We start from the raw sequence: 25,909 nt of genomic DNA on the forward strand, positions 1-25,909 counted from the left end.
GAGGTTCCTTTATATTTTTTATTTGACGCTTTTATAGAAAATGGGAGAACATACGAATGGGTGTTGGATGTGATCGGAAGCCCTACAGATGCCTCTCGGAAGCCATCCACAGGCTCCCGGACGCATCCTTGGATTCCAGATTTGTCCAGGAGCCTGAGGATGATACTGGCTTCCAAACGCATCTGAGAGCCTGTAGATGGCTTCTGATAAGCATCCACAGGGCTTCTAGTCACATCCTAAGGCACTCGTAGGCCAAATGCCCAAAAATGTAAAAAAAAACTGTCGACCTTTTAAATTTTTTAATTAGCATGTGTTTTAAAGTTTTTGTTAGGTCTTTTTTTTGCAAGGAAACCCTAAAATAATCCTAAATGTGAATATTAAAGCATTCACAAGTCATTTTGTAACTTTGTTTGCAGCTATATTTGTTTTTGTATATTTCTTGTATTTCTTTGCATATTATATATATATATATATATATATATATATATATATATATAATTAATTTTCACTTCCTCCGGCATCTGCATCCCACGTCCAAATTGGCAACTAAGTTTATTATTGTAATATTGTATCTATTATCTATGTTGCACCTAGGAACAACTCCATGCAACATGTAGCAATTCCTTTCGAATATTCTCAAGTCCACTTGATCTTTTACTATAACATAGTAATATTATATTGTAGTTATTTAATATTGGGGAAAGACATTTAAAATGAGAAAACTAAAGTACACAAAATTAAATGTGAGACCAAGGATTAGGTAGCACATGGTTTATGTAATACAACTTGCTAGTTTTGTTGGAGCTTGTTTTTATAAAAGCAACCTGATGGAGCCCAAAAAATTGTGCCTCCATTTTGAAAAGTAATGTTAGAAATTCTTTGCTAAATACTTATAAGTGGATTAACATATTACGTCAAAATGAATCAAGCATCAGTATAGTAGGTGATTGCAGTAACGATCTCGAACTGATCAGGAAAAACGCAATATTTGTTCCTTCTAGCCATCACCTTCAATCTAGATTATTTGTCTATGGATAATCAATGTTTTTACAATCCTCGCGTGTTCATCTTAGTTCCCTATTATTGACAAAAATGGGAACTGTGGAGTTATTGAAAGAAGATGATTGGGACATCCATTGTTTCTACATCAGCAAAAACCTGTTGTTGACAACCAGATCCTACAACAAAACCTAAAATATTTATGGAGGCGATGCAAATAACCCAATCTTTAGAAGAGGTTGATGGAAGTAGGACATTCTACATATAGAAGAATGTTTCTATTCTTTACGATTGTTTCTTAAGCAAACATCGTTCAGTCTCTTGTATAAATTGATCTCTTGATCATTGTTAATAACAAGCAAATATTTTCCAATTACTTCATAAAATTATACGCTTAAGGCGCCATTAGTTGTAGGAATTGGGTGGGAATAGGAAAATCTAAATACCCAGATTCACCAATTTGACGTTTGTTTGCAAAATACAAAATTGGAATTTGATGCAAGTAAGAGGTGAAACCCAATAGGATATCCTATTATCCCTTCCTAAGACGTACTCAAGACTAGGGTAGTGGTGATTGGTTTCTTCCACATACCAACTTTACCTTCATAATACTATCCCTACCTTCCAAGTAGCCTAAAGCCTTCAAAAAGGCAAGCAAGCTTCCACACACCTCGCTCCCTTGCACCCTCCAGGATCTCAAGCTTCCACACAAACCAATACATCCTTCTCCACCATTCCACCAAGTTTCGTGACCCTTTGATAGCTTTTGGGCTTCTTCCTAAGCCAAATCTACAAGTTACACTAGGAGGCCTAATAGGGGCTCTTTCCTAGTAGCCCTATCTAACCAACAACAGCACTAAACTCCAAGAACTTCCAAACAATCCCCAAAATAAATTGCACAATCATTTATAACATGGAAAGACATGCCTAAATCCACAAGATGGGTTTCGGGTCACTACTCCTAACCCCTTAACCCTTGAGCCCTAGTTTTTAGGCTTTTAGGCTTCCAATCTTGAAACCCACAATGGATTTTCTTCTCCCATCACTATTGTCATCCTTCCACCTTATTATCCGCCCAAAATCCAACCTCTATGACTCATTCCCTACTCTTTGCAATGTAATCACAGTCTATCAACACATCCAACAGTTTGACTATTGAGACTTAGATGTTGATATAATACCACAAGCAGGTGGATGTTGGCAAAATACAAACCATGAACGCTTTCCACACCCTAACATCCTTCTACACACCCACCATCAAGTGTTTTCCCTGAAAGAATTAGGAGAGAATAACTATTTTTGATCAAACCCTAACTACAGGATAGGTTAAACAGGAGACCAAACAAAATCCAAATCCAAAACAACTTCCTCCTATTTGAACAAAACTAATTATGACATTCATCCATAAGCAAAAACTCAACTTTCTAAAAGTATAACCAAAAACTTACTATCAACTTGCAATTGGATTTAGAAAGGTATACTCTGACTGTACACTGTTTTCCCTCCAAAAAGATTTGTTATTCATCCAAAATTTGTACAACTCAATCTAACCTCTTCATAGGTTCAAACCATTCAATATATAGGTCAAACCACTTGAGCTTACAAATTCCTTCCTTCAGATTCGACCCAAACAGTAATCTAACTATTGGCCTTCCATTTTGCAAGAAAAATTGCAAAAAGTTGCATGACAGCTTTTACACCTACTTCACTCAAAAGACTCCAAATGTCTACAAAACTTAACTAAAACATGCAAGAAGATTAGGAAATATGAAAATGAAGATTCTTGGTCAACTCCCAGTGTTGACCAACCTTTGACTTGCCACAAGGCCTTATTACAAATATAAAAACTTAGCTAAATGCATGTTTGAGATTGACTAAACTATCTTCTATCATGTTGGAATTTATTGACCTTCTATACTATCCTCCTTGATGTTTGACCACCTTATTTAGGACCTAGGGCCCCTACATCAGAATTAGAATTCGCCTATCCTAATCTGACCCCAAAATGAGCATAGCAGAATTCCTAAAAAGGGAGCAAGGTATTTTTTAGTGGCTAATATTTGTAAATTGGCTAATTTTAGAATTTTTTGTCTAGTGATTTGGCTAATAATTTAAGATTTGATATAGCCTAAATTGTCATAGTTTTATAAAATTTAGCTCTAGAATATTTTAAATCACTCAATAATTTATTTTATTAAAAAATTTAAACTCAAATCTTCGCCATAATATTTGTTACATGATTAAATTTGAGTCACCTAAATATAATATAATTGGATAAATTAAATTAAACTGACGAATAACTATCATAATTATTAGTTACTTTAGGGATATATCACTAATATTTAGTCTTCACTATTGATTTAAAGTATATGTAATGATCCTCATAATATCCCACGAGGTAAAAAAATGTTCAATTTTGATTTGTAATGTTCTATGGTGATTAATGAACTTCCTATTATTATTAAGATTCGTCAATATTTTATACAAAAAAATTATGATTCGAAAATAATCGCAATTATTAACAATATTTAGAATAAAAATTGAGAGATTCGCCAACAAAAAAAAAAAAATTCAAAAATATGAAAGATTCGCCAGTATTTTATAGCTTTTTTTGGAGGCGGCTTTCTTAAAGTTTACCTTGAAAGGGAGTCATAAGAATAGTTTATTTGTATTCCAATTTTTAATAAACCGAATTTGATGGGTTGTTGGGTCCATGAGTTTGTTGTTTGATTGTATTTTGCTACTCAAATGCATTTTTGGACTATTTTCTCCATTCATCATAAGATATAAACTAGGTCAACATTATTTAATATTTAATGTCTTTTTTTAAAATGACAAAAAAGACTAATATCAGATTTGATATCTTTTCTAAGCTTTCCTAAAATTATCTTTACATATAAATCTTGTGTTTGGTCTTATAATTAAAACTATGTTGAAAGATCATTTAACTATCATATTAATGATCTCAATTTATTTGTATTTTTTATTTTCTTTAATATATTTTAAAAAGAAATGATTTTATTTTTATCTTATACTCATTAAAATAATTTGATTTAATTTAGAATTAAATTTATAATATACAATATAATATGTTATTTTAATTTTGATGAATTTCAAAGGTGGTAATATATCTTTCACTTATAAAGTCAATTTAAAAAATAAAATAAAGGCTAACTAAAATAATTTGGCATTTAAAAAATTAATTAAAATGTCTTTTTTATAAATAAAAAATCTTGTTTATTTAAAATATTACCAAACTAAAACAAATTATCAAAATTTTAAAACAAAATTTATTCCAATTCCTATTTCAATTGTTACAACCAAACATAGAATTTGCATCTTTCGAGTCCTCTCCTAGGTTAACCAAATAGGTTCGAATGATATTCCAAAACTTATTTTAAGAATGCACGAGTACCAGAAGAGAGTTTATTCCAGCATAGATGAATGTCGCATTCGGCAATTCTTGTTGCCAAATGGGCCCTAAAGGCGGCAACTTCTAGCCAAAAATCTTGTGGATATAGCCCTAGGAGATGAGCGTGGAGAGAAGATTAGATAGACAAGGTCTAGGAAAGGCGAGGTAGCATTTGAGAAACAAGTATGCTCAAAGAATGCCATCTTGGAGCTTAAGATGATCAAAATGGTGTTATAGGCAGTAAAGGGTGTGGCCCAAGCAAGTCGGATAATGCTTCTTCAACTTTGAACAGGCACCTTTGGCAAGGTGTGGTGGATGATGATTCTCCATTCAGCTAGGGCTAAAACTATTGTCCAAGTGGATATAGTTGAGGAGGAAATTGATCACATCGAAGTCATTTCTACCCTTGGCCTGATTAGATGGTTTAAGGGTTTATGGCCAAGTTTAAATGAACTTCATAGATGGATATCTCTAAATTGGGAGTCTGCCCTGGACGAATGTGTTCAAATCTATCTAGGAGTTGGGTAGCTAGGGTTTTTCATTGTGCTTTTTTGAAACTTTTTAAACAGAAATAAGATTTTGTGCAATTCCATCTAGAGTTGGGAGAATAAATATATGTTGATGTTGAAAACCTAGCACCCTAATTTATGTCTGATGATCAAAACTCTTGATAGGGTTTTGCTTTGGGTGAGACTTCTGAACCTACCTTTACACTTCTAGTTTGATTCATGCTTTGTTATTGGAAACTCTTTAGGTAGTTTTTCAATGGTACACAAAGATTCATCAAACCTTCTACATTCAACTTATGCTCTGATCCTTACGGAGATGGATACTTGTGAAGGTCTTCCTACTTAAATATCAATTAAGACCTTGAAAGGCAGCTAGGTACAGCCTTTGGATTATGAAGGAGTTCCATTTGCATGCAGGAGGAGCTTTCAAACAGGGTATATGGCTGCTCATTATGCTAGATAGAGAATTGTTAATTCTACTTCCTGGGTGAAAAGATGTTACCCATCTTCATTATATGATGGAGAAGAAGGATGCATAAAAGAAGAGGTATTCTCAGGCTATGAATGGGGAGGCATCGCAATGAACAATGTGGAGACAAGGTTCAAGTTTCACAACCTCTAATGAACAATGTTAAGGTTGTCTTTGCTGGTTGTGAGAAGGAGATGATGCATAAGAAGGATGCTATTACATTGGAAGGAAGGGAGAACAACAAGGTGAATGTAGTGTGGTTGGTATGAGGATTTCTAAGGATAACATGTTGGAATAGAAAAAAAAGCAGCAGCCAAGGTAGAAGATAGTTAGGAAACTCTAAAAGGCAAAAATGTAAATAAAGCTAAAACGTCATTGAAATGATCCTTCGATCTCAAACGACTAGACGCGATCAAAACAAATCTTGATTGTTCCTATATTCAGATTATGTTTAGAGTTGGCTGGTTAAGATCTATTAATGGATCTCTTTGTTGCAATTTGGGGAGATGGTTCCCTTGGATGTAGCCATCCCCAGTCTAGGCAAGGGTCTTTCATAAGTTACTTTTACTAAAATCTAAAACACAACCTATTACTAACGAAGAAAAACACAAATATATTTTCTTTCTTTCTTTTAGTTATTTTCCTATATCCTCCCTCTTTGAACTGTATTACTTATTGTCAACTTCCTCCTCTTCTTAAACATGCCTTGGTTTGCAATCCTCACTATTTCCTTCTACATCTTTCTCATCCTAATAATGGATCTTGGAGTGTGGTCCAATAAGTTGATTTTTTATTACATAAATATTTATTGATGCAAATAATCCAGCAATTATGCACATGGATCATTGTGGACTGTGGAATTCTCGTGTCTATAAAATAGACCTAAGTCCAATACTTAGGGGTAGGACACAGGAACACCTATAGATAGCAATGGCACTTATGGCAATGCGTAAACCAGTGTAACATGCCTCGCAGCAAGTCGGGCAAGTCACCCGAGTTAGCGACTCACTAATGGCCTACTGGGTCAAAATGACCCATGACCCGAGCTCAACGGGTTAGGTGACGTGACTCACCTGACTCACCTAACTCGTGGGTCACGAGCAACTTGACCCGGCCACGGCAGCAAACATCCGATTGGGTTAAAATATGATAAAAATCATGTTTTTTTAATTTTATTTTCTTCTTTGTTATTCGTATAACCCTAAAAGGGCTTTAATAACACTCTATTGTGAGAAGAAGGGAGAGAGAGAGAGAGAGAGAGAGAGAGAGAGTGTCATTGTTTTGCAACCAACTGAAAGGAAGAGAAGAAAAGCTTGCATTTGTGACATTGGAGCTTTTCTTTGTTATTCTTATAACCCTAAAAGGGCTTTCATAACACTCTATTGTGAGAAGAAGAAAGAGAGAGAGAGGAAGAAGAGAAATAGAGTGTCATTGTTTTGCAACCAGCTGAAAAGAAGAGGAGAAAAGCTTGCATTTGTGACATTGGAGCTTGCATTTAGATCATCAAAAAGTTTATAGTTCTTCTCAACACTTCCCAAAGCATTTCAAAGAGGCAAGAGTTGATTTTTTAGATTTTGATGATTTTTTTCTCTATGCTTGTGGGTTTTTTGGATGAGTTTTTTTTGTATGTTTATGGGTTTTTTTTTTAACTTTAGATCTTCATAAAATACAATGCTTAAATGATAATATTTGGTCTAAAATGTCTTATTGCGGCAACTTTTACATTTTTCCTTATTCATAATGGCTCCTAGAGGTAAAATACCCAAGCTCTCTAAAGGCAATAAAAAAGATGAGTGTTGGAAGTACACCATAGACTTTTCGGGTAGAGGTAGAACTCAAACAAAATGCCTATTTTGTAAGGTCGTTAATAGTGGGGGGATAAATAGATTGAAATACCATATTGCTAGCGCATGTGGTCATGATACTGAGCCTTATAGAGCTACAACTGTTAAGGCTCAACGTCTTTGTTATGTTTGCCTTAGAAAAATATGAAAAAGAAAAAGAATTAAAACAAAAACAATTAGTAGATTTAGCTCAGATTGGTTCCAATTCCCTTCCACGCTCATCTGGAAATGTTTTTGTGTCTAGTTTTACACCCGGGCTAGGTTCAATAGGTTGTGTTGGAGAAGGTTATTCCCTTCCCCCCTATCGTCCTAGTGCTTCTGCTAGTCGTACTTCTACATCTATTCCTTGCACTGCTAGTAGTGCTACGGCTACTACCCCTTCTAGTAGTATTGGCTTTACCTTTCATCCTAGAGTTAGAAAATCTAGGTTGGACAACTTTTTTGTACTATGTTCCACTCCTGGTGCACAACCCTCACTTGAGAGCTTGGGCTGGAATAGGGAGATCCATGCAGCTGGAATAAGAGCAATTTGCAAGTTTTGGTTTTTCTGCAACATTCGATTTATAGCAGCCAGGTACTTCAACTTCATTTATATTTGATTGTTTTACGTTTTAAACTTTTAAGTTTTAAAATTTAAATTCAATTTTATAATTTTAACTTGATGTTGAAAATTTGAATTTTGAAATATGCTAATTAAAATGTTTTTATAAATGTAATAGGACTCCTTATTGGTAGGGGAAAATTGATGCGGTTTCCATCTGTGGTGCGGGTTCAAAACCTCCACTGAAGATGAGTTGAGTGGCCTCCTCTTACTAGAAATGGTTAAGGAGATGAAACTTGAGTTGGAGGACTATAGAAAGATTTGGAGCCAAAAGGGGTGTACCATTATGACAGATGGATGGACAGATAGGAGGAATAGGACCCTTCTAAATTTTCTTATTTGTAGCGGAGGTAATTCATCATCCTCTACTTCTTGAAGTCTAAAATTTAATGTATTATTGAATAACTAAAATTTTGTTTTATTGACTATTGATTCTTGAATGATAATTATTTTGTTTAATTTTCACTTTTAGGATCCACTATGTTTTTGAAGTCTATAGATGCTTCCTCACATGTCAAAAATGCAAAATTCTTATGTGAAACTATTGAGGAGGTCATAAGGGAGGTGGGGGAAGAGAATGTTGTCCAAGTGGTGACTGATGATGCAGCTAATTATGTTGCTGCAGGTAAAATTTTAACTTTAAGTTTCTAACTTTCTATGTTCTAAAAAAATTATTTTAGTTTTTCATTAAATTTTGAAAATTAAAAGTTTTTTAATACATCAAAAAATTTCATTTTTTACTAACTAATTTAAAATTGTTACAGGAAAACTTTTGATGGAGAGACACCCAAGAATCTTTTGGACTCTGTGTGCGGCCCATTGCCTCAACCTCATGTTAGAGGATATTGGCAAGCTTGAATGGGTGAAATCATGTGTTGCTAAGGCCAAAAAATTTTGTAAATTCATCTATAATCATGCCTTGGTCCTCAACATTATGAGGCAATACACGAAGGGAAAGGAGTTGGCTTGTCTTGGTATCACAAGATTTGCCTCTAATTTTATCACACTAAAATCCTTGCCGAGTTCAAGATTAGCTTTGAGGTGCATGTTTGTTGGTCCAAAATGGAGTTCCTCCTTCTTTGCCACCACTCTTGCAAGGATAGATGCAACAAAATGCATTTATGATGAAGAAGGTTTTTGGGTGCCATGTTTGAAGATTGTGGAAATAATTTAAAATTTTAAAAGCTTAAATCTTAAAATTTTATAAATTAATTTATCTCATACATATTTTTGTTTTATTTTCATTGTGCAACTTTGCAAAGTTTCATCATTCACTATTTTTTTTTGCTTAATTGTTTTGTAGATCACTGAGCCCCTTGTAGCCCTCCTACAAGTTGTTGATGAGGAGAAGCCCTCTATGGGCTACATATATGAGGGCATGGATAGGGCCAAAGATGCTATTAAGGCCAAATATGTAGGAGTTGAGGAAAACTATGGCCCTATTTGGGACATAATTGATAGGAGATGGCAAAATCAGCTTCATAAGCCCATCCACGCAGCAGCCTATTACCTCAATCCGACACACCGTTTCTGTGAAGATTTCAAGGCAGATGAGGAGGTTCTTAGTGGCCTATACACTGTGATATCGAAGATGGCCACTAATGCCACGGATATACTGCTTGAGATGGATGCCTATAATAATGCATCAGGGCCCATTTTTTCAAGTCAAATTTGCAAAGAAGGTCGTACAAAATTGCAGCCAGGTAAATATTGCAACTTAACCCTTATACAATCTAGTTTGTAAATTTCTAGCTTTAAAGTTCAAATTTTGAAATGAGACTTATATTTTTTTCTTTTCCTTTTTTCAAAATTCAGATAGATGGTGGCAAATGTTTGGGCCTTCAACCAAAAATCTTCAGCAAATCACCATCCGCAGAATGAGCCAACCAAGTAGCACTTCTGGATGTGAGCCCAAGTCAAGCATGTTCAAGCACATTCACTCAAAGAGGCGTAACAGGTTGTCTGTGGAGAAAATCAATAGGCTAGTCTTTGTGCATTACAACCTGCGCATTAGGACCAGGGAGATTTTGGATAGTGACAACTCTCCAATTACTCTAGAGGAGGTTGATCCAGAGTCTAAGTGGATCACTAAGGCTACTGATCCCATCTTTGATGATGAGGACCTATAGTGGGTTGACGAGGCAGATAGAGAGGGCTAGGCTGAGGCTGTGGCTATGGCAACAGAGGACCAGAGAGCTCCAGTTGTTCCTAGTGGCACCTCAGAGGCATTAGCAGAGCCAAAGACTACAATTGATCCTAGAGGCACCTCACAAGCTGATGCTATGGTTAATCAGTCATCCAGGCCCTACCATAGACGCCTAAGAGGCATTTTATAGATTATATTGAGCCTAAAGTTGAGGTTGGGGATAAAGATGAGGATGAGGATGACGATGACAATGAGGATGACAATGAGGACTAGGAGCCATAGCTATAGTATTGTTTTAACTTTTTGTTAAACTTAACATATGATCAGAATTTGGAACATTTGATGATGACTATTAATGTGTTGGATTTCATAATACATATACATTTTGATGGGTTGCATGGATTTATCATTTTATATATAATTCTATGTTTTACTTTTATAATATTTCCTTCAATTACTGTTTAATTAGTAGTATTTAGCAATTTACCTTTGTAGTATTGTACTTATGTAATCAATGTATGTTTGACTTTTAAGTATGTGCATTATGATCAAATTATCTTCTATTTAATGATGTTATTGTGTCTTTAAGCTTTATTCAATAATGGGTGCATGGAATGTTCTTTAAATCCTAAAAAATCTCAAAATTTTGAGGTTTTTTCACTTTGTCGAGTCATGGCCGAGTCATTGCCGAGTCCGAGCCGGTCGCAAGTCAAGTTACCCTTGCCGAGTTCGAGCCGGGTCCAAGTCACGTTACTTTGGCGTAAACCTCCAACAAACCCATGCTTCATTGGGATGAAACCCTCAATTAAGGTTCCACCAACTAGGCCCAGCCATTACTTTAGGTTCCAACAAACCCATGCTTCATTGGGGATGAAACCCTCAATTAAGAATTTTAAAAACATGTATTTAAGCCATATAATAGAATTTATTTTTAGTAAAAAATTAATAAATACGCCATTTGAGGCCAGTGGCCACACGAGATACTAAAAAATTAAATATAAATAAGTTAAAATGATTAGGAAATTTGATAACAAAAATTTACAAAAAATAACTTCTATCGCATTCAAGTATATTCCCCTTTAATAACCAAGGTTGAAGGGGAATGGGGGTACTTGGGTACTTTGGGTACAATTACGGGTACAAGTATAACTATTTTTCAAAACAGGGAATGGAGGTACTTGGGTATGTCAATACTTTTTAAATATAGCTTTAATATTTTATAGAAAATATGAAAATATATGTCATGATAATGAGTTTTCAAAACGATAACAGTGATAAAGTTTGTAGATGTAATGTATTGTTCTCAATTTGAGATTTGCAATTTGATATGCTAAATGTTTAGATGCATAACAGAGAAGACAAACTTTAAACATAAACGAGAATATCATAAATCATAAAACAATGACATATTGCAAATGATAAACATGAACAAGAATATCATAAATCATAAACAGTGACATATTGTTCAATGCTAATCAATATTGTGTCAAAGTCTCAAACTGATTACATATTGAATTAAGCTTGATAAACAGCAAGTTGATATGCAAACAAAAAACTTAAATCTTGATCAAGTTCCTTAGCTATGATGCTCTCTACTGAGTACCCACTGAGTATCAGGTACTTGGGTATGTGTACCCAGTACTTGGGTATGTGGGTAAGAGTCCCAAAGGTATGGGACGAGTACCCGTGCAACTACGTTAATATCTAATTAGGAAAATCGAAACAAAAGTTTACAAAAACTAACATCTATCCAGAGTTGACCAGATTCCCCTTTAATCACTAATTATATATGAACATCAAAATACACAGAGGGATTTTAGGAAACCATGAATCAAATGTCATCTCCAAAACGGTCCAGTTACTGTATAACATGCCTTAATAAACTATAATCATATGAATATTCGTAAGGCACAAAAACAAAGCCAGATTGTCTTAAGTTTAAACTACCAAAGTATTTATATACAGTTTTTCAAACAAGTTTTGGTTCCACAATTCTAAACAAAACAACAAAAATAAATCTCGACACTTTTTTCAAGGATCATGTAAACAAGATTACTAAACGGGAATAGAGCAAAAGAATCCAAATATAATCACAGAAGAGATAAAATATATAAGCTAGGACAACTCAAGATGAAATTATATTTCAATATTTTAGAATCAGAAATCATAAGTGCACCTGTGCTATATGCGGAAGGCAGCGTGGGCTTGACAAAATTCTCTTTCCTCGAGGGGTAGGTGTTACTATCTCTCCAGCATCATCCAAATCAGAGTGGACAGAAACGATACTGTGTAATATGGACAATGCTGCCTCCCCAACCTAGTAATTTATGGTATAATCATTGCATTAGCAAAATCATGGAGGAAAAGGTTCAAGATTATACAAGAAGCCTATGTGAGATAAATTAATTGCGTTCAAATAAGAAAAAGTTCATTATATGAAATTCAGAGAATTTGCATTCAAATAATTTGGAAAAACATACAAACAGAACTCATTAATGTGTCTACCATGACGTAGCCACCTCCTTATCACTGTTTCTTAGAACAAGTCTGATGTAATATTGCCTATGAAATGTCACTTAATAGTATGTTTCAGATATTCAACCAATTACTGTTATTGTATTTATTTTTGAAACAGATGCTGCTAGTGGAATTCGTGAGTGCGGTTAAAGGTATTGCTGTGATCATGGGTGAAGAGGGTGCCAACCAGATAGGTGGTCAATTGATTGGTGACATTTTTGTACCAATACAAGCAAAGAGCAATCAGCATAACCATTTGTCCCTCTCCATGTTGTAATGTCACTCCTGTTATGTATGTGGATTGCATTGCTTGCATTGGATATGATTATGTGATATTACAAAGACGTGTGCTTTCTATTTCTGCTGGTTGTGAGCAATACTTCCTGACTGAGTTAGATATTTGAATGAGATAGACTAATATGGTGGTTCCGTTTTGAGTTATAGACATAGTTGCTGATTGAATTTATAGTTAGTATACTTAATCATAATAAATCGTTTTTCATGTTACGTGGGTTTTATGAGATATCATACTACTAACAATGTTGTGATTCCAGAATATTGATGTGTTCAGTGTTGGTAAGGTATAATGATGATGTTAGTTGATAATCTAAATTTATGATAGATACATTGAGATAGTTAGATTCCTTACTTAACTATATGGTTATGTTTGATGAGGAACAAGCTTTATGCTTATGATATAGATTGTTTTGGTCTAACCCATGATTCTAATAATGTTAAATAATATGATTAAGGAAAATGGCATGTTTTATTTACATGCTTAAGTTGATCTTTCTATGACGTGTTTATATGAAGCGGGAGCATGGCATATTATTCATTCGTGAGACTCATACAAAGTTTTAATTTCCCCTTCATTTGACTGTAATGGTTGACACATGCATACATATATATATACACACCCACACACACACACACACACACACATACATACATATATACATATATGCATACATACATACATACATACACATATATACATACATGCATACATATATTTATACATATTATTGTTTCGTGCAGGTGATTATTCAAGTACCAAGCATAAACTCTACCTAGTTTCACAAGTTATTATTTTGGAGCTTCCATTTGATGTTTTTGTTTTAGTGCTTTTTAGAGTTTTACTGTGCCTTTCTTATTTAATTTACTTGAGAGATTATAATCAGTAGGATTTTTCGTTTAGTACTAAATCCATATTCTTATCTGACGAAAAGTATTGTCTTGGGGAATTTTATTTTTGTGAATTCTATTCAATAGTTATGATTTTTATTTTTAGGGATTTTTGAGGACTTTTGCAGAAGCTTTATTTTTTTCTCGTGCAAGTTTTGGGAAATGTTTTAGAAACCATTCTTCTGAGATTTTCTATAGATGGGGGTTTTGTATTTCATTTTTTGGGGGTCCTAAGAGAAGCTCTAGAAATTATATTTTAATGAGGTTGTAAATTAATGTTGAAGAGAGTTGTGCTTTTTAAGGCTATGAGAGTGTTTTCTTTAAGAAATTGTTATAGAATGTTTTCTTTAAGGAATTGTTAGCTCCAAAGAGACCTAAAATAAGCCAGAGAAGGGTGTTGTGTAGTATACATATAGAACTTGAAATGCTAGTTATGAAATGATGTTTTAGATGTTTTAAAATACTTGAACATAGAAAAAATGCAACATGAATTAGAACCAGTGGCATTCAACATAATAATGTATTACATACCCAATAGTAACATTCAAAAATCAAAATTCAAATAGGAATTCAAGTACACATCCCAGCGGCGGCATGGTTGTGAAATGGCAAAGGTGGGGGTGCTTGGGTACTCAAATACCCAATGCGAGGACGTCTCAAGGACAGGTACTTCAAAATTTGGGAGGGGGGTGCAAGTCTTGGGGTTACACTGTTAATAATGTAATTCTCTTTATAGCAAGACTAGATTAGAATAGGTGATAGGAGTAGATGCAAATTATTTTGACATTGGTGTTATTAGGTTGAATATACTTAAATATATGGATAGAAAGTAGCGAATAATACTCTAAAGGGGCGTTACTCTCATGTAATATTTTTAAATACTTCAATTAATAAAAGAAAATATTACTCACCAAATTAATAATAAATATATTTTAATTGTTGAATATTAAATTTTTATTTTTTATTTTTTAGGTATTGGCCAGAGGCCTAGAATAATTGTTATTATTATTTGTTGAGATTAATTAGTCCTATGCATTAAGCTCGAGTAGACTCAAACTCAAGACCTCCCACATGAGAGGCTCACAAGTTACTAGTTTCTTGATTATTATTAGATATAAATATTTACATGTGGCCATAAATATGTCAATAAATAGTATTATGAAGGGACTAATTATGCCTTTTAATTTGATTTAATTCATGAAATTGTAAATATATATTTATAGATAATTGCAAAAAACCAAATATATTATGAGAGGGGAATGTCTATTGTTTTCAAAGTTATTGTTTTGGAGCTTCCATTTGATGTTTTCGTTTTAGTGCTTTTTAGAGTTTTATTGCGCCTTTTTTATTTAATTTACTTGAGAGATTATAATCAGTGGATTATTTTGTTTAGTACTAAATCCATATTTTTATTTGACGAAAAGTATTGTCTTGGGGAATCTTATTTTTGTGAATTCTATTCAATAGTTTTGATTTTTATTTTTAGGGATTTTTGAGGATTTTTAAAGAAGCTTTATTTTTTACTCGTGCAAGTTTTGGAAATTTTTTTAGAAACCATTCTTCTAAGATTTTCTATAGATGGAGGTTTTGTATTTCATTTTTTGGGGGTCCTCAGAGAAGCTCTCGAAATTATATTTTAAAGAGGTTATAATTTTTTCTTTTTGATCGATAAGAGGCCGAAGCCAAGATTGATTATTATGTGTTTTTGATAAATTACTATTGTTTATTTATTTAAATCGAGTGGATTAAAACCCAAGACCTCTCATATAAGAGACTCACAATTTACCATTGTGTTGTAGGCCCTTGCCTTTAAAGAGGTTATAATTTAATGTTGAAGAGAGTTGTGCTTTTAAAGGGTATGAGAACGTTTTCTTTAAGAAAATGTTATAGAATGTTTTTGGATTGATTTGTTGTGGATTGAGACAGAAGTTGATGTTGTGCATTGAGTTTTGCATTGGGTTCTTTCATCTTCTCACCTATTTTCTTCACTTGGATCTTGTAGGCTTGAGGTAGGGAACTGAATCCCTTTGTATTTTGGTATATATTGTTATGCAAGGTTTTGAGAATGGTTTTGTGATTAAAATGTTATATAGAAACTGTATTTTATTTGTAAAAAGAGTTATTTAAAAATTTTAATCTGGAAGTGGTGGATTAATTTTAAATGCTTCTATCTTTGCTTCTTTTCTACTCTTCCTACGATCTGTTTTTTGTAATTTCAATATTGGATTTTCATGCCTAAGTGCTAGGGTCAGCTTAAGAGAGATTCTGGAAGGTTATCAGCAAAATTCCAACTGGATCTTCGTCTGATTCGTTTCTGTGTCCGGATTGAAGCCCAATTTGAATGCTAAGCTTGTCAAGCAAATGCCTTGAATGCTTTGTTTGTACTGCTCAATTGCATTGAATGACTTGTACAGTTGTGGTTGAATAATTTACATAGATGTGTTGAATGATTTATATAGTTGCATTGCACGATTCATACGATTGCATTTAATGCTTCACACAATTGCATTGAAAGATTTGTACAACGGTGTTGAATGCCTTTCCAGATGTTTAGGTTGCTTGTGTCATCAAAATTTTGACCCGTTCGATAAATAGAGATATACCAGAGGCTAGGGACTTAATTTCACTTGGTTTAATCAATCCTATGTGGATTTCACAATCTGATAGGTGGCGATTTCATTGCTTACATGGATCATGTTTCAGTTGTGTAACTCAGATGTTCAGTTATGCTTCCTAGTGAAGGTTTAGGGCAGCCCATGAGAAAGGCCTGTTATAAAGGGTTCTTACACCAGATTCTTGTGACTTTATTGGTGTCAAGCGTCATAGATGTGTATTTGTATGGTTAAAGTTATCATTATTGGCTTTTACTTTGTTTTATCAGTCATTTAAGTTTTATACTTGTATATATTATCTTATTTACCATTATGGTTTCATGATGATGTGGATTCCATGATCACATGCATGATGTCCACATTATATTGAAATGCAATCAAGTATGACTCTTATTTTGGGATTTGGGACATGCCTATGAAAGAAGCTTTGTAAAAGATTCATGAATCAATTTCATTGACCTCGTATGCTAGGTATATATTGGTATGATATATGTTTGCGTGAGGCGATTATACCCTTGTGTCTTATTTCTAGCAATAGGGGTAATTATCTAGGTGCATTGTGGGGTAGTGGCTATCAATGGGGGTTGAAGCCTTAAATTAGTCTGCCCAAGGTAACCCATTGACGAGTTCTACCTAACGGTAAATTGTGGATAAAATTAAATATAATGAGTGCCTCACCCATGCTTTGAGTGCTAGTATAAGCCAAGGATGGGAGTAAAAGATAAACATGTTTGTCCATAGGACATATCGAACTAGCATGATCAGAATTTCTTGTCCTTGCAAAAGGATTATTTGGGTCCACATGAGTTCTCACATGGCTGTCAAAGTCCAAAGAGACCAATCTAGAGTAACCCAAGATGGATGCTATGTGATGACAATCTTCCTACATGTAGCTTAGATTTCTTCCATAGGAATTGTAGTTGCCTCTACTAGTTGGTATTTGAATGCTGCTTTTTGTAAGCCTTTGTTGCCGTTTGATCACCATAGTGGGGTGGGCCTCAAGGTTCCACATGGTCAAGTGGTAGTGATTCTTCTTTCATCATAGGCTGATGGAATCATTTGTAATTTTTGATGATTCTTAGTTGCTTTACCTTTATTTGTTGTTTTGAGAGATTCGTGGTTTATGTACCATTTCATGTATATTGTATTATTTGTACTTGATGTATTCGGATGCTCCATGTGGAAAGTGATGTATTTGTATCCAAAATGATGTAAATGTAATCTTTAAATAGTTATTTGTGATTAGAATTGAAGATATTTTTATTTATCATAATGTAAGATCTAAGATCTATTTGTGCTACAAATAAATTAAGTTAGATGTTGGTATATGTATGTTATCATTACCTTGAATTTAAATGTTGTGGTTGTAGTGATGGAAACGTCTAGATATTGGTGCCCTAAAACGAATTTACAGATATTGATAATATTCATGCTTAATGGAATGTAATTTATTTGGTTATAATTCACTAAAATCATAGTAACACAGGGATGTGTCCCCCTAGGTCTGGAAGACTTGGACGCACTAGGGACTTAGGGACTCTGTTCCCCTGTCCCCAATGGTACCACCAAATTCCACCACCTCCAATGAGTAAGGGGGACGTCTCGGTGTTGACTATTTGCTGATTTGACTATTTATGTTCAATGTTTGATGTTCCAATTCAATGCAGTGTACAAGTATTTACTCTTTTACATCTTTATATCTTATATTGCAATACATCTTTTTATAACTAGCATTTTAAGTACCATATGTATAGTATACACAACCCCTTCCCAGTCCCCCGCCACCCCCCAACCATCCCCAAATTAAGGCCCCTCTATCCTCCCGTCTCGAAAACATGTCCCCCATTCTATCGTCCCCCTATCCCCTAGGACGGTGTAGCTATGACTAAAATATGTTATAATTGTGTTCCCTAAGTAGCCAAATTATGGAGCATCAAAGGACATAGGCTAGAGATGAAAGTTAATCTTACTTTACAATCTTAGTAATACAATTGTGAAATGTCATTTTATATTCTTTCCACTTCTATAGTATGTAAATAATATTACAAATGTTAGTATAAGATGTACTTTTACTTTCAAAAATAAAATTGCCATGTCATTTTGATAGCTTAGATGTCCTCACAGGTTCCCTAGAGGGGTGTTACACATATATTGACAATTACCTTCTATATCATTTATTGCTATATGCTATGTTATTTCATCATTGTGCCAGTGTATGTTTAGGATGGTTGTTGATGCATTGTCCTTTGTCATTAAAATAGTCAAACAAAACACACAAAAATTATTATCAAGATATTTGATATTAACAAAGGAATAAAAGTCTTGTTAAATAAGAGTTCATGAATGCTGAGATGAACCTATTTCTATCCACAAAACCACAAGGGTTTCGCTAGAAAATATAGAATAATCTACTTAATACAAACGAGCTCACTAAATTGCCTTATATACTTTTCCCGCAGAAAATTTCCAAAGGCACATTTTAAAATTGAAATTTAATCAAAAACTCATAATTGCTGTAAAAAACAAAATTCACATCCAAAAGTTGCATAGTAGTCCTCTAGACCAACTGAGCTCTTTGCCAACATCAAACATCCGTTTAGACAAGGTTGATAGTGACCAAGAAATTCAAAGCCAACTACAATACTTAAGTGACTGAAAGTGGGGACATTATAGTCAGTCTACATATATGATGCTCCTTTCTTGCAACCTGAAAACCATAAGGTTGAGTTGTGTATACTTCTTCCTCCAAATAACCATTAAAGAAGGCACTCTTCACATCCATTCGATGGACTTTCTAGCCAAACTGGGCTGAAATGGCCAAAACTAAACAGATGGTGCTCATCTTCGTCAAAGGAGCAAAGATCTCCTCATAACCAATACCTTCTCTCTACAAGAACCCTTTAGCCACCAACCATCTTTTGTACTTGTCAAGTGTACCATCAACTTTGTACTCAACTTTGTAAACTAATTTACAGCAAATGAGTTTCTTCCCTCATGGTAAATCTAAATGAACCCAAGTCATATTTTTCATAAGACTGATGTTCAATTTCCATGGCCTTCTCCTATTCATATTTAATTTTCTTCCTCAAAAGGAAAGCTTGAACAACTCTTAGATTAGAGGAGGCTACACAACATCCTCAGTGCTTTGCAGTAATATTTATGTTGTTTGTAGAGGCCCCGCCTCTATCCTGCTAAAAGTAGAAAACCTTTATTAGTTTCTTTTATTATACTTGTGTTGCTTGTATTAGTTAATGGCTTTAATAAGACATGCATGGCTTTAGAAAGACTTGCATATTTCCTACTAGTATGATTCTCAGACTCCCTCTCTTCATTGCCTATTCAAAGCTGGTACAAGGTTGGAGACATATTTTGAAATAATTGGTGCTCTCATTAGTGTTTCAGGAAATTATTCCTTTTTGCCAAGTGCATCACCCATATTGCTCTTGAAAATTGGAAGTCTGACCTTGCACTCACATTATTTGGTGAGAGACATAAAGTTATATTCAGTCAGTAATTGTTCTCCAAAAATCCATTTATTTGTATTCCCTCTGATTTTTCAATTCCTTTGTTTCTTGAGTTTTCTTAAATTCTCAGATCTGAAAAATACAATAAACAGAGCAAATTCTAGCTTTCAGTATTGCCCATGAAAATTTCTCGATGCTACCAATTTAGCAGAAAATCGGATCAATTCCAGGTATAAGAATGCCACTGGATTCAGGTAGAGTTCACATTTCCCCGTTAGAATCATTTGAAATCAACAACTTAGTTATTAACCAACTATTACAATTCCATCTTTGATGTGGCATTTCCATGGCACGTCCAGGTCAGACAAAGCATTTTCATAACAATTCCAGCGGTGGGTAGAATTTTTATGAAATCCTCTTTCACCTCGTGTAGTTAGTTGCAGATTTGTCTATCTTTTGTGCTTAATGGGGTAACCCAAAAAAATCCTGCACAAGAGATTTAGGAGAGGATTTGTTCTCATACTATTGTGACCCACATAGCTATGAAATTATCTTGTTTCTCATCTTTTCATCCCATCATATTTTAGCAATGTAACACCAGTACTGGGGTACATCGGAACGAGTTTCCAAGATGAGGGAAAATGTACCTCATTTTTGGGACGGCAGGAGGACGGACAAGGGATAGTAGCAAGGGGAGGACAGGGCAAAAGCGGTGTTTTATAGAATACATATAGAACTTGAAATGCTAGTTATGAAATGATGCTTCAATAGAACATACCAAATTAAAATACTTGAACATAGCAAAATTGCAATATGAACTAGAACCATTGAACATTCAACCTAGTAACATATTACATGCCCAATAGTAACATTCAAAAATCAAAATTCAAGTACCCATCCCAGCAATGGAAGGATGAAGGTGATGGTACTTGGGTACTCTAGTACCCAATGCGGGGATGGGTACTTCGAGGTTTGAGGCGGGGGGGGGGGGGGGGGGGGGGTTAGGGGGGGTGCAAGTCCCTATGTTACACTGTATTTTAGTAAATACTTGCCATAATGTAGTAGGAATAGCATTCTAGAGTCAAATTAAACTCCAACAGACAAACCAACATAAGATCAAAGAAAGTTAATTCCATCTCATTGATGAGCTATAGGGGCTCTATAATGAATGGTTAATAAGGCACAAAACTTGCTGAAGGTTTTGCAAATGGGGTTGCAAGCTAGGTGGGTTTAACATTGGAGGAGACTATGTTTAAGCACATGTGAATTGGAGTCATAATACCGGGATGGGTGATCGCTTGGGAAGGCCCAATGCTTGACCTCTATGACCATCACCTAGATGCAATGACTTTTATTTGTTCCATTCATTTGTGTTAAAGTATGTAGCTTTGGTCAGACAATATCTGTGATCAATGACATATACATATGTATATATATACAAGTATGATTTACATATTGATATACATACATACATACATACATACATACATATACATATACATATACATATACATATAAATATATATATATATATATATATATATATATATATATATATATATATATATATATATATATATATATATATAATCCAATTGAATGGTATTCTGCATATGATCACTGCATCTAACTGATGTTCATATATATATTTTTCTTCTGAGATTGTATCTCAGTAATAATCAAGATATATTTTGATCCCTATTTGTTTAGCTCATTATCGATATGCATAATTATCTGTAATGGACAACCTAGAATTGCCCTAAAACTAAACCAACTGCTGATAGGAATTTAGTCAAATAATTTGCATCCAAGTAAATCAGATCCATTGCCTTTAGAGTTTAAACCTGCAAATAAAATCATGCATCAGTCAGCATTACGTTGAAATCTGATGAGAACTTTACATGGCATCAGAGCCTTGTTAAGGAAAGATCTTATTAAGTTTAAGAGATCAGATTTTCACATTAAGTTGCAATGTCACACCATTCTTCAAAAATGACAAACATGATAAGATTCGAACACCACCTTACAAGTGCTAACAACTTCGAACCTTGGAAACTTTGAATAATGATGCTATTAAAAGAGAACAAATTAGAATCCTTTGTAAAAGAAGAAAAGGAAGAACCAAAGATGGTCCAAAGAAAACTCTATCGATTGAGAATAATGAGAAAACCATGAAAATAATAGTGGATGTTGTTCGAGATCATATAGTACCTATTGTGCCAAAACATGTAATAGCATATCGCATGTTTAAAGCCTTGAAAATGCATTTATAGTAAATAATGCTGGAAGAAAACTTGCTCTTAAAAGATAAATGAATAATATTAGCATGAATGAAGGAGAATCAGTAAATGCCTTCTTCATGAGAATTACTGAATTAAGAGATCAATTATCTTCAATCAATTACATGATTGACAATCAAGAGTTATCCCTAATAGTATTAGGAGGACTACCAAATTCTTAGGAGTCATTTGTACAAAGTATAAGTACAAGATCTAAATTTCCAAAATTAGATCGATTAAGATTTGATTGTCTTCATGAAGAGTTGAGACTAATGACTAAAAGAAGACAAAAGACTATAGATGAAGACATTCATGTTCTTAACACCAACTCTCATAAGAAGGTAAGAAGGAAAACTCCAAAAGGAAAAGAAACTTTCATGGAAAAGGACATTCAAAACAAAAGAAAGACCTGCCTAAAATTCAATGTTTCAGATGTGATCACTATGGACATTATGCACTAAATTGTCCTAATTGATCAAAACTCCAAGCGTCATTTGTCAAAATTGATAAATCAATTGAAGGTCAAGATTATGAGAAGTATGCTTTCTACTCAACCTCGTCTAGTCAAATATCAACCAAGCCCAACACTTGGATAGTTGACAGTGGATCTTCAAGACACATCACCAGATATCAAGATAATCTAGAAAGCATGCATATAGAAACAGATGAAGAAGTTACAATTGGGGATGATTCTACACATCCCGTAAAAAGAAGTTGGACCCACACCATCAAATTAAAATCACGAAAATCTATTCATCCTTTTGGAGCTCTATATGTACTAGGTATTAAAAGGAATTGAATATCTATATCAGCACTTGAAGATGATGGGTATAGAGTTACATTCATGAAAGGTAAAGTACTAGCATGGGCAAAGAATTCAACTATAAAGAAGGCTCAAATGATAGGAGTAAGACAAGGACTACTATATGAGCTTTGCACTAAGACAAATCATGCACTCGTTCATGAGAACTCTGATTCAAATGAAATCTGGCATTGAAGATTAGGTCATATCAACTTTCGTGCCCTAACATCTCTAAGGAAGTTGGTAACTGGAATGTGCAAATTAAGTCAAATTCAAAATGAATCTTGCAAAGGTTGTGCCTTGGGGAAAAACACAAAAAAATCATTTTCTCAAAGTTTGGGCAAAACTAAAGGTGTTAGATCTAGTACACTCTGACCTATGTGGACCCATGTCAACACCATCCTTAGGAGGTTTTTGTACTATGTGATATTTGTTGATGACTTTTCAAGGAAGACATGGATAAACTTCTTTAAGTGCAAAGAATCTGAAGACATTCTTTCTAAATTTAAATAATTCGAAACTATCACTAAAAGCTCCTCAGGAAAGAAAATTAAAATTCTACGAACAAATAATGGGAAAGAATACACTTCTAAAATATTTCAAAAACTTTGCAAACTTGTTGGGATTAAGAGGGAGTTTATAGTTCCCTACAACCCATAACAGAATGGAGTTGTTGAAAGAAAAAATAGAACCATTGTAAAAGCTATTAGGGCTATGATATATGATCAAAATTTGAACATGTCATTTTGGGCTGAAGCATCTAATACAGCAATCTATATCCAAAACAGATGTCCTCACTCACATCTAGACAACAAAACTCTTAGGGAAGCCTTTTCAGGTGTAAAACCTGACATTAGTCATTTGAGGATATTTGGATGTCTTGTGTATGTTCATGTACCTAAGGAGAAAAGGACAAAATTAGAACCTACTGGAAGGAAAGGAACTCTTATTGGTTTTAGTGAAACAATAAAGGGTTACAAAATCTACATACCTGGACAAAAACAAATAGAACTTAATAGAGATGTCATCTTTGAAGAAGACATTGCTTTCAAAAGAGCCAAAATTTTAGATGAACTAGATACGGATGATTCAACCTATTCCCTAGAAGAGGTTCCTATTCCTAAGATTCAGAGGGAGTACCCTAAAGAGACTTCAAATGAAAATGAGATCCTTCTAGAGACTCAAGAAGAGAGTCTTGACAATAATTCTAGAAGGCAACTTTGGGCAAGAAAAATAATAGAGGAAGGAGATGAATTTGCAGCACCTTCAAAGACATTCAGAGAAAGCAAAAGACCTCGCAAATTAACATACAATGCATTCATGTGTGAGATTCCAAACTCTGAACCTTCTAATGCTTCTAAAGCTCTCAAGCATCAAGTTTGGAAAGATGCAAAGGTAGAAGAATATCAGTCAATACTAAAAACTGATGTTTGGGAAATAGTTCCTAGACCTAAAGGAAAATATGTTGTTTCATCTAAATGACTCTTCAAAGTTAAGTATGCTACAGATGGTGGCATTGAAAAACATAAAGCTCATTTTGTGGCTAGGGGATTCTCTCCAAAGGAAGGAATAGACTTTGAAGAAACTTTTGCACCAGTTGCTAAGTATACCTCAGTTAGAGCTGTAATAGCCATTGCAGCAGCCAAAGGTTAGAAAACTCATCAAATGGATGTGAAAACTACCTTTCTAAATGGAACTATTGAGGAAGAATAATACTTGGAGCAACCTGAAGGGTATGTGACTCAAGATGTTGCCTCTTATGTGTGTAAATTAAAAAGGGCTCTATATGGACTCGAACAAGCTCCCTGAGCTTGGTATGAAAGGATTGACAAATATCTACTAAGTCTTGGAATCTCCAAGAATGATATTGATCCAGATCTTTATTTTAAAGTAACTAAAGGTGATATGTTAAATCTAATCCTTTATGTTGATGACCTTCTAATTACAGGAGAAGACCATCTCATTAGTCAGTGTAAGAAAGAATTGACTTCTGAATTTCACATGAAGGACTTAGGGATTCTTCGTTACTTCCTTGGAGTGGAAGTTCGTCAGAAGTCAGGAAACATCTTCCTACATCAAAAGATGTATACAGTCGATAATTTGAAAAGATTTGGAATGTAGAACAATTGACCTATGTCAACACCTATGGATATCATCTTACACAAGCTAAAGGAACTGTTGAATCCAGACTTATCGATCCCACTTTATACAGACAGATGATTGGGTCTCTAATGTACCTTATGAATACTAGGCCGGATATCTACTATGTTGTGAATGCATTAAGTCATTTCATATGTGAACCTTGAGAAGTACATCTTGTTGCTTTAAAGCATATATTAAGATATCTTCAAGGTACTATTGGGTATGAACTTAAATATGAGAATACCAACTTGGAGTTACATGGATACACTAATTCTGATTGGACCAGAAGTGTAAAAGACCGGAAAAGCACATTAGGATGTTTTAGTTTGGGATCAGCTATGATCTCATGGGTTTGCAACAAGCAAGCTTAAGTCGCTAAGTTGTTCAACCGAGGCAGAGTACATTGCAGCAGCAATGGGAGCAAGAGAATCAATGTGGCTTCGAAAATTGCTTGCGAGTTTATTTTGTGAACCTCTGAATCCTACCACCATTCACTGTGATAACCAACGTTTCATCAAGTTATCCATGAATCTGGTATTTCATGATAGATCAAAGCATATAGAAATCCCTTACCACTACGTAAGAGACATGGTGGAAAGAAGAGTTATTCAGTTGGAATATATTAATACAAGTGATCAAACAGCTGACATTCTCACCAAGCCTCTTCCTAAGGTGAAAGTTGATCATTTTAGAAAGAAACTTGGTATGGTTGAAATGTGCGTTTATGAGATTGAGTCTCAACTTTGTAAATTTTGTGTTAATATAAATAAAGATGTTTAAAGTGTAAACTTTTGTCATATGTGTGACTCTCTAACTTATGGGCCTAGCCTATGTACATTATTAAAAGGTGACAATCTTTTATAATGAAATGTTGACTCTAACATTATAGGGTGACGACTTTATAATGATTAGACTACTATCATGATGA

At 34.2% G+C, this 25,909-nt stretch overlaps 1 protein-coding gene across 1 annotated transcript in view; it reads right to left on the reverse strand.

Annotated features, from left to right (window-relative positions):
* Positions 1–25,909, reverse strand: part of GRV2 (DNAJ heat shock N-terminal domain-containing protein) — a 234,639-nt gene that overhangs the window by 104,075 nt on the left and 104,655 nt on the right. The window contains exon 10 of the mRNA XM_089800047.1: positions 12,157–12,297. Coding sequence (XP_089656173.1) covers positions 12,157–12,297 — 141 coding nt within the window. The remainder of the gene's footprint in view (positions 1–12,156; positions 12,298–25,909) is intronic.

Source organism: Cupressus sempervirens, chromosome 9 (assembly GCF_028749045.1).
Source record: "Cupressus sempervirens isolate cs-2001-9-10 chromosome 9, ASM2874904v1, whole genome shotgun sequence".
NCBI classification, from domain to species: domain Eukaryota; kingdom Viridiplantae; phylum Streptophyta; class Pinopsida; order Cupressales; family Cupressaceae; genus Cupressus; species Cupressus sempervirens.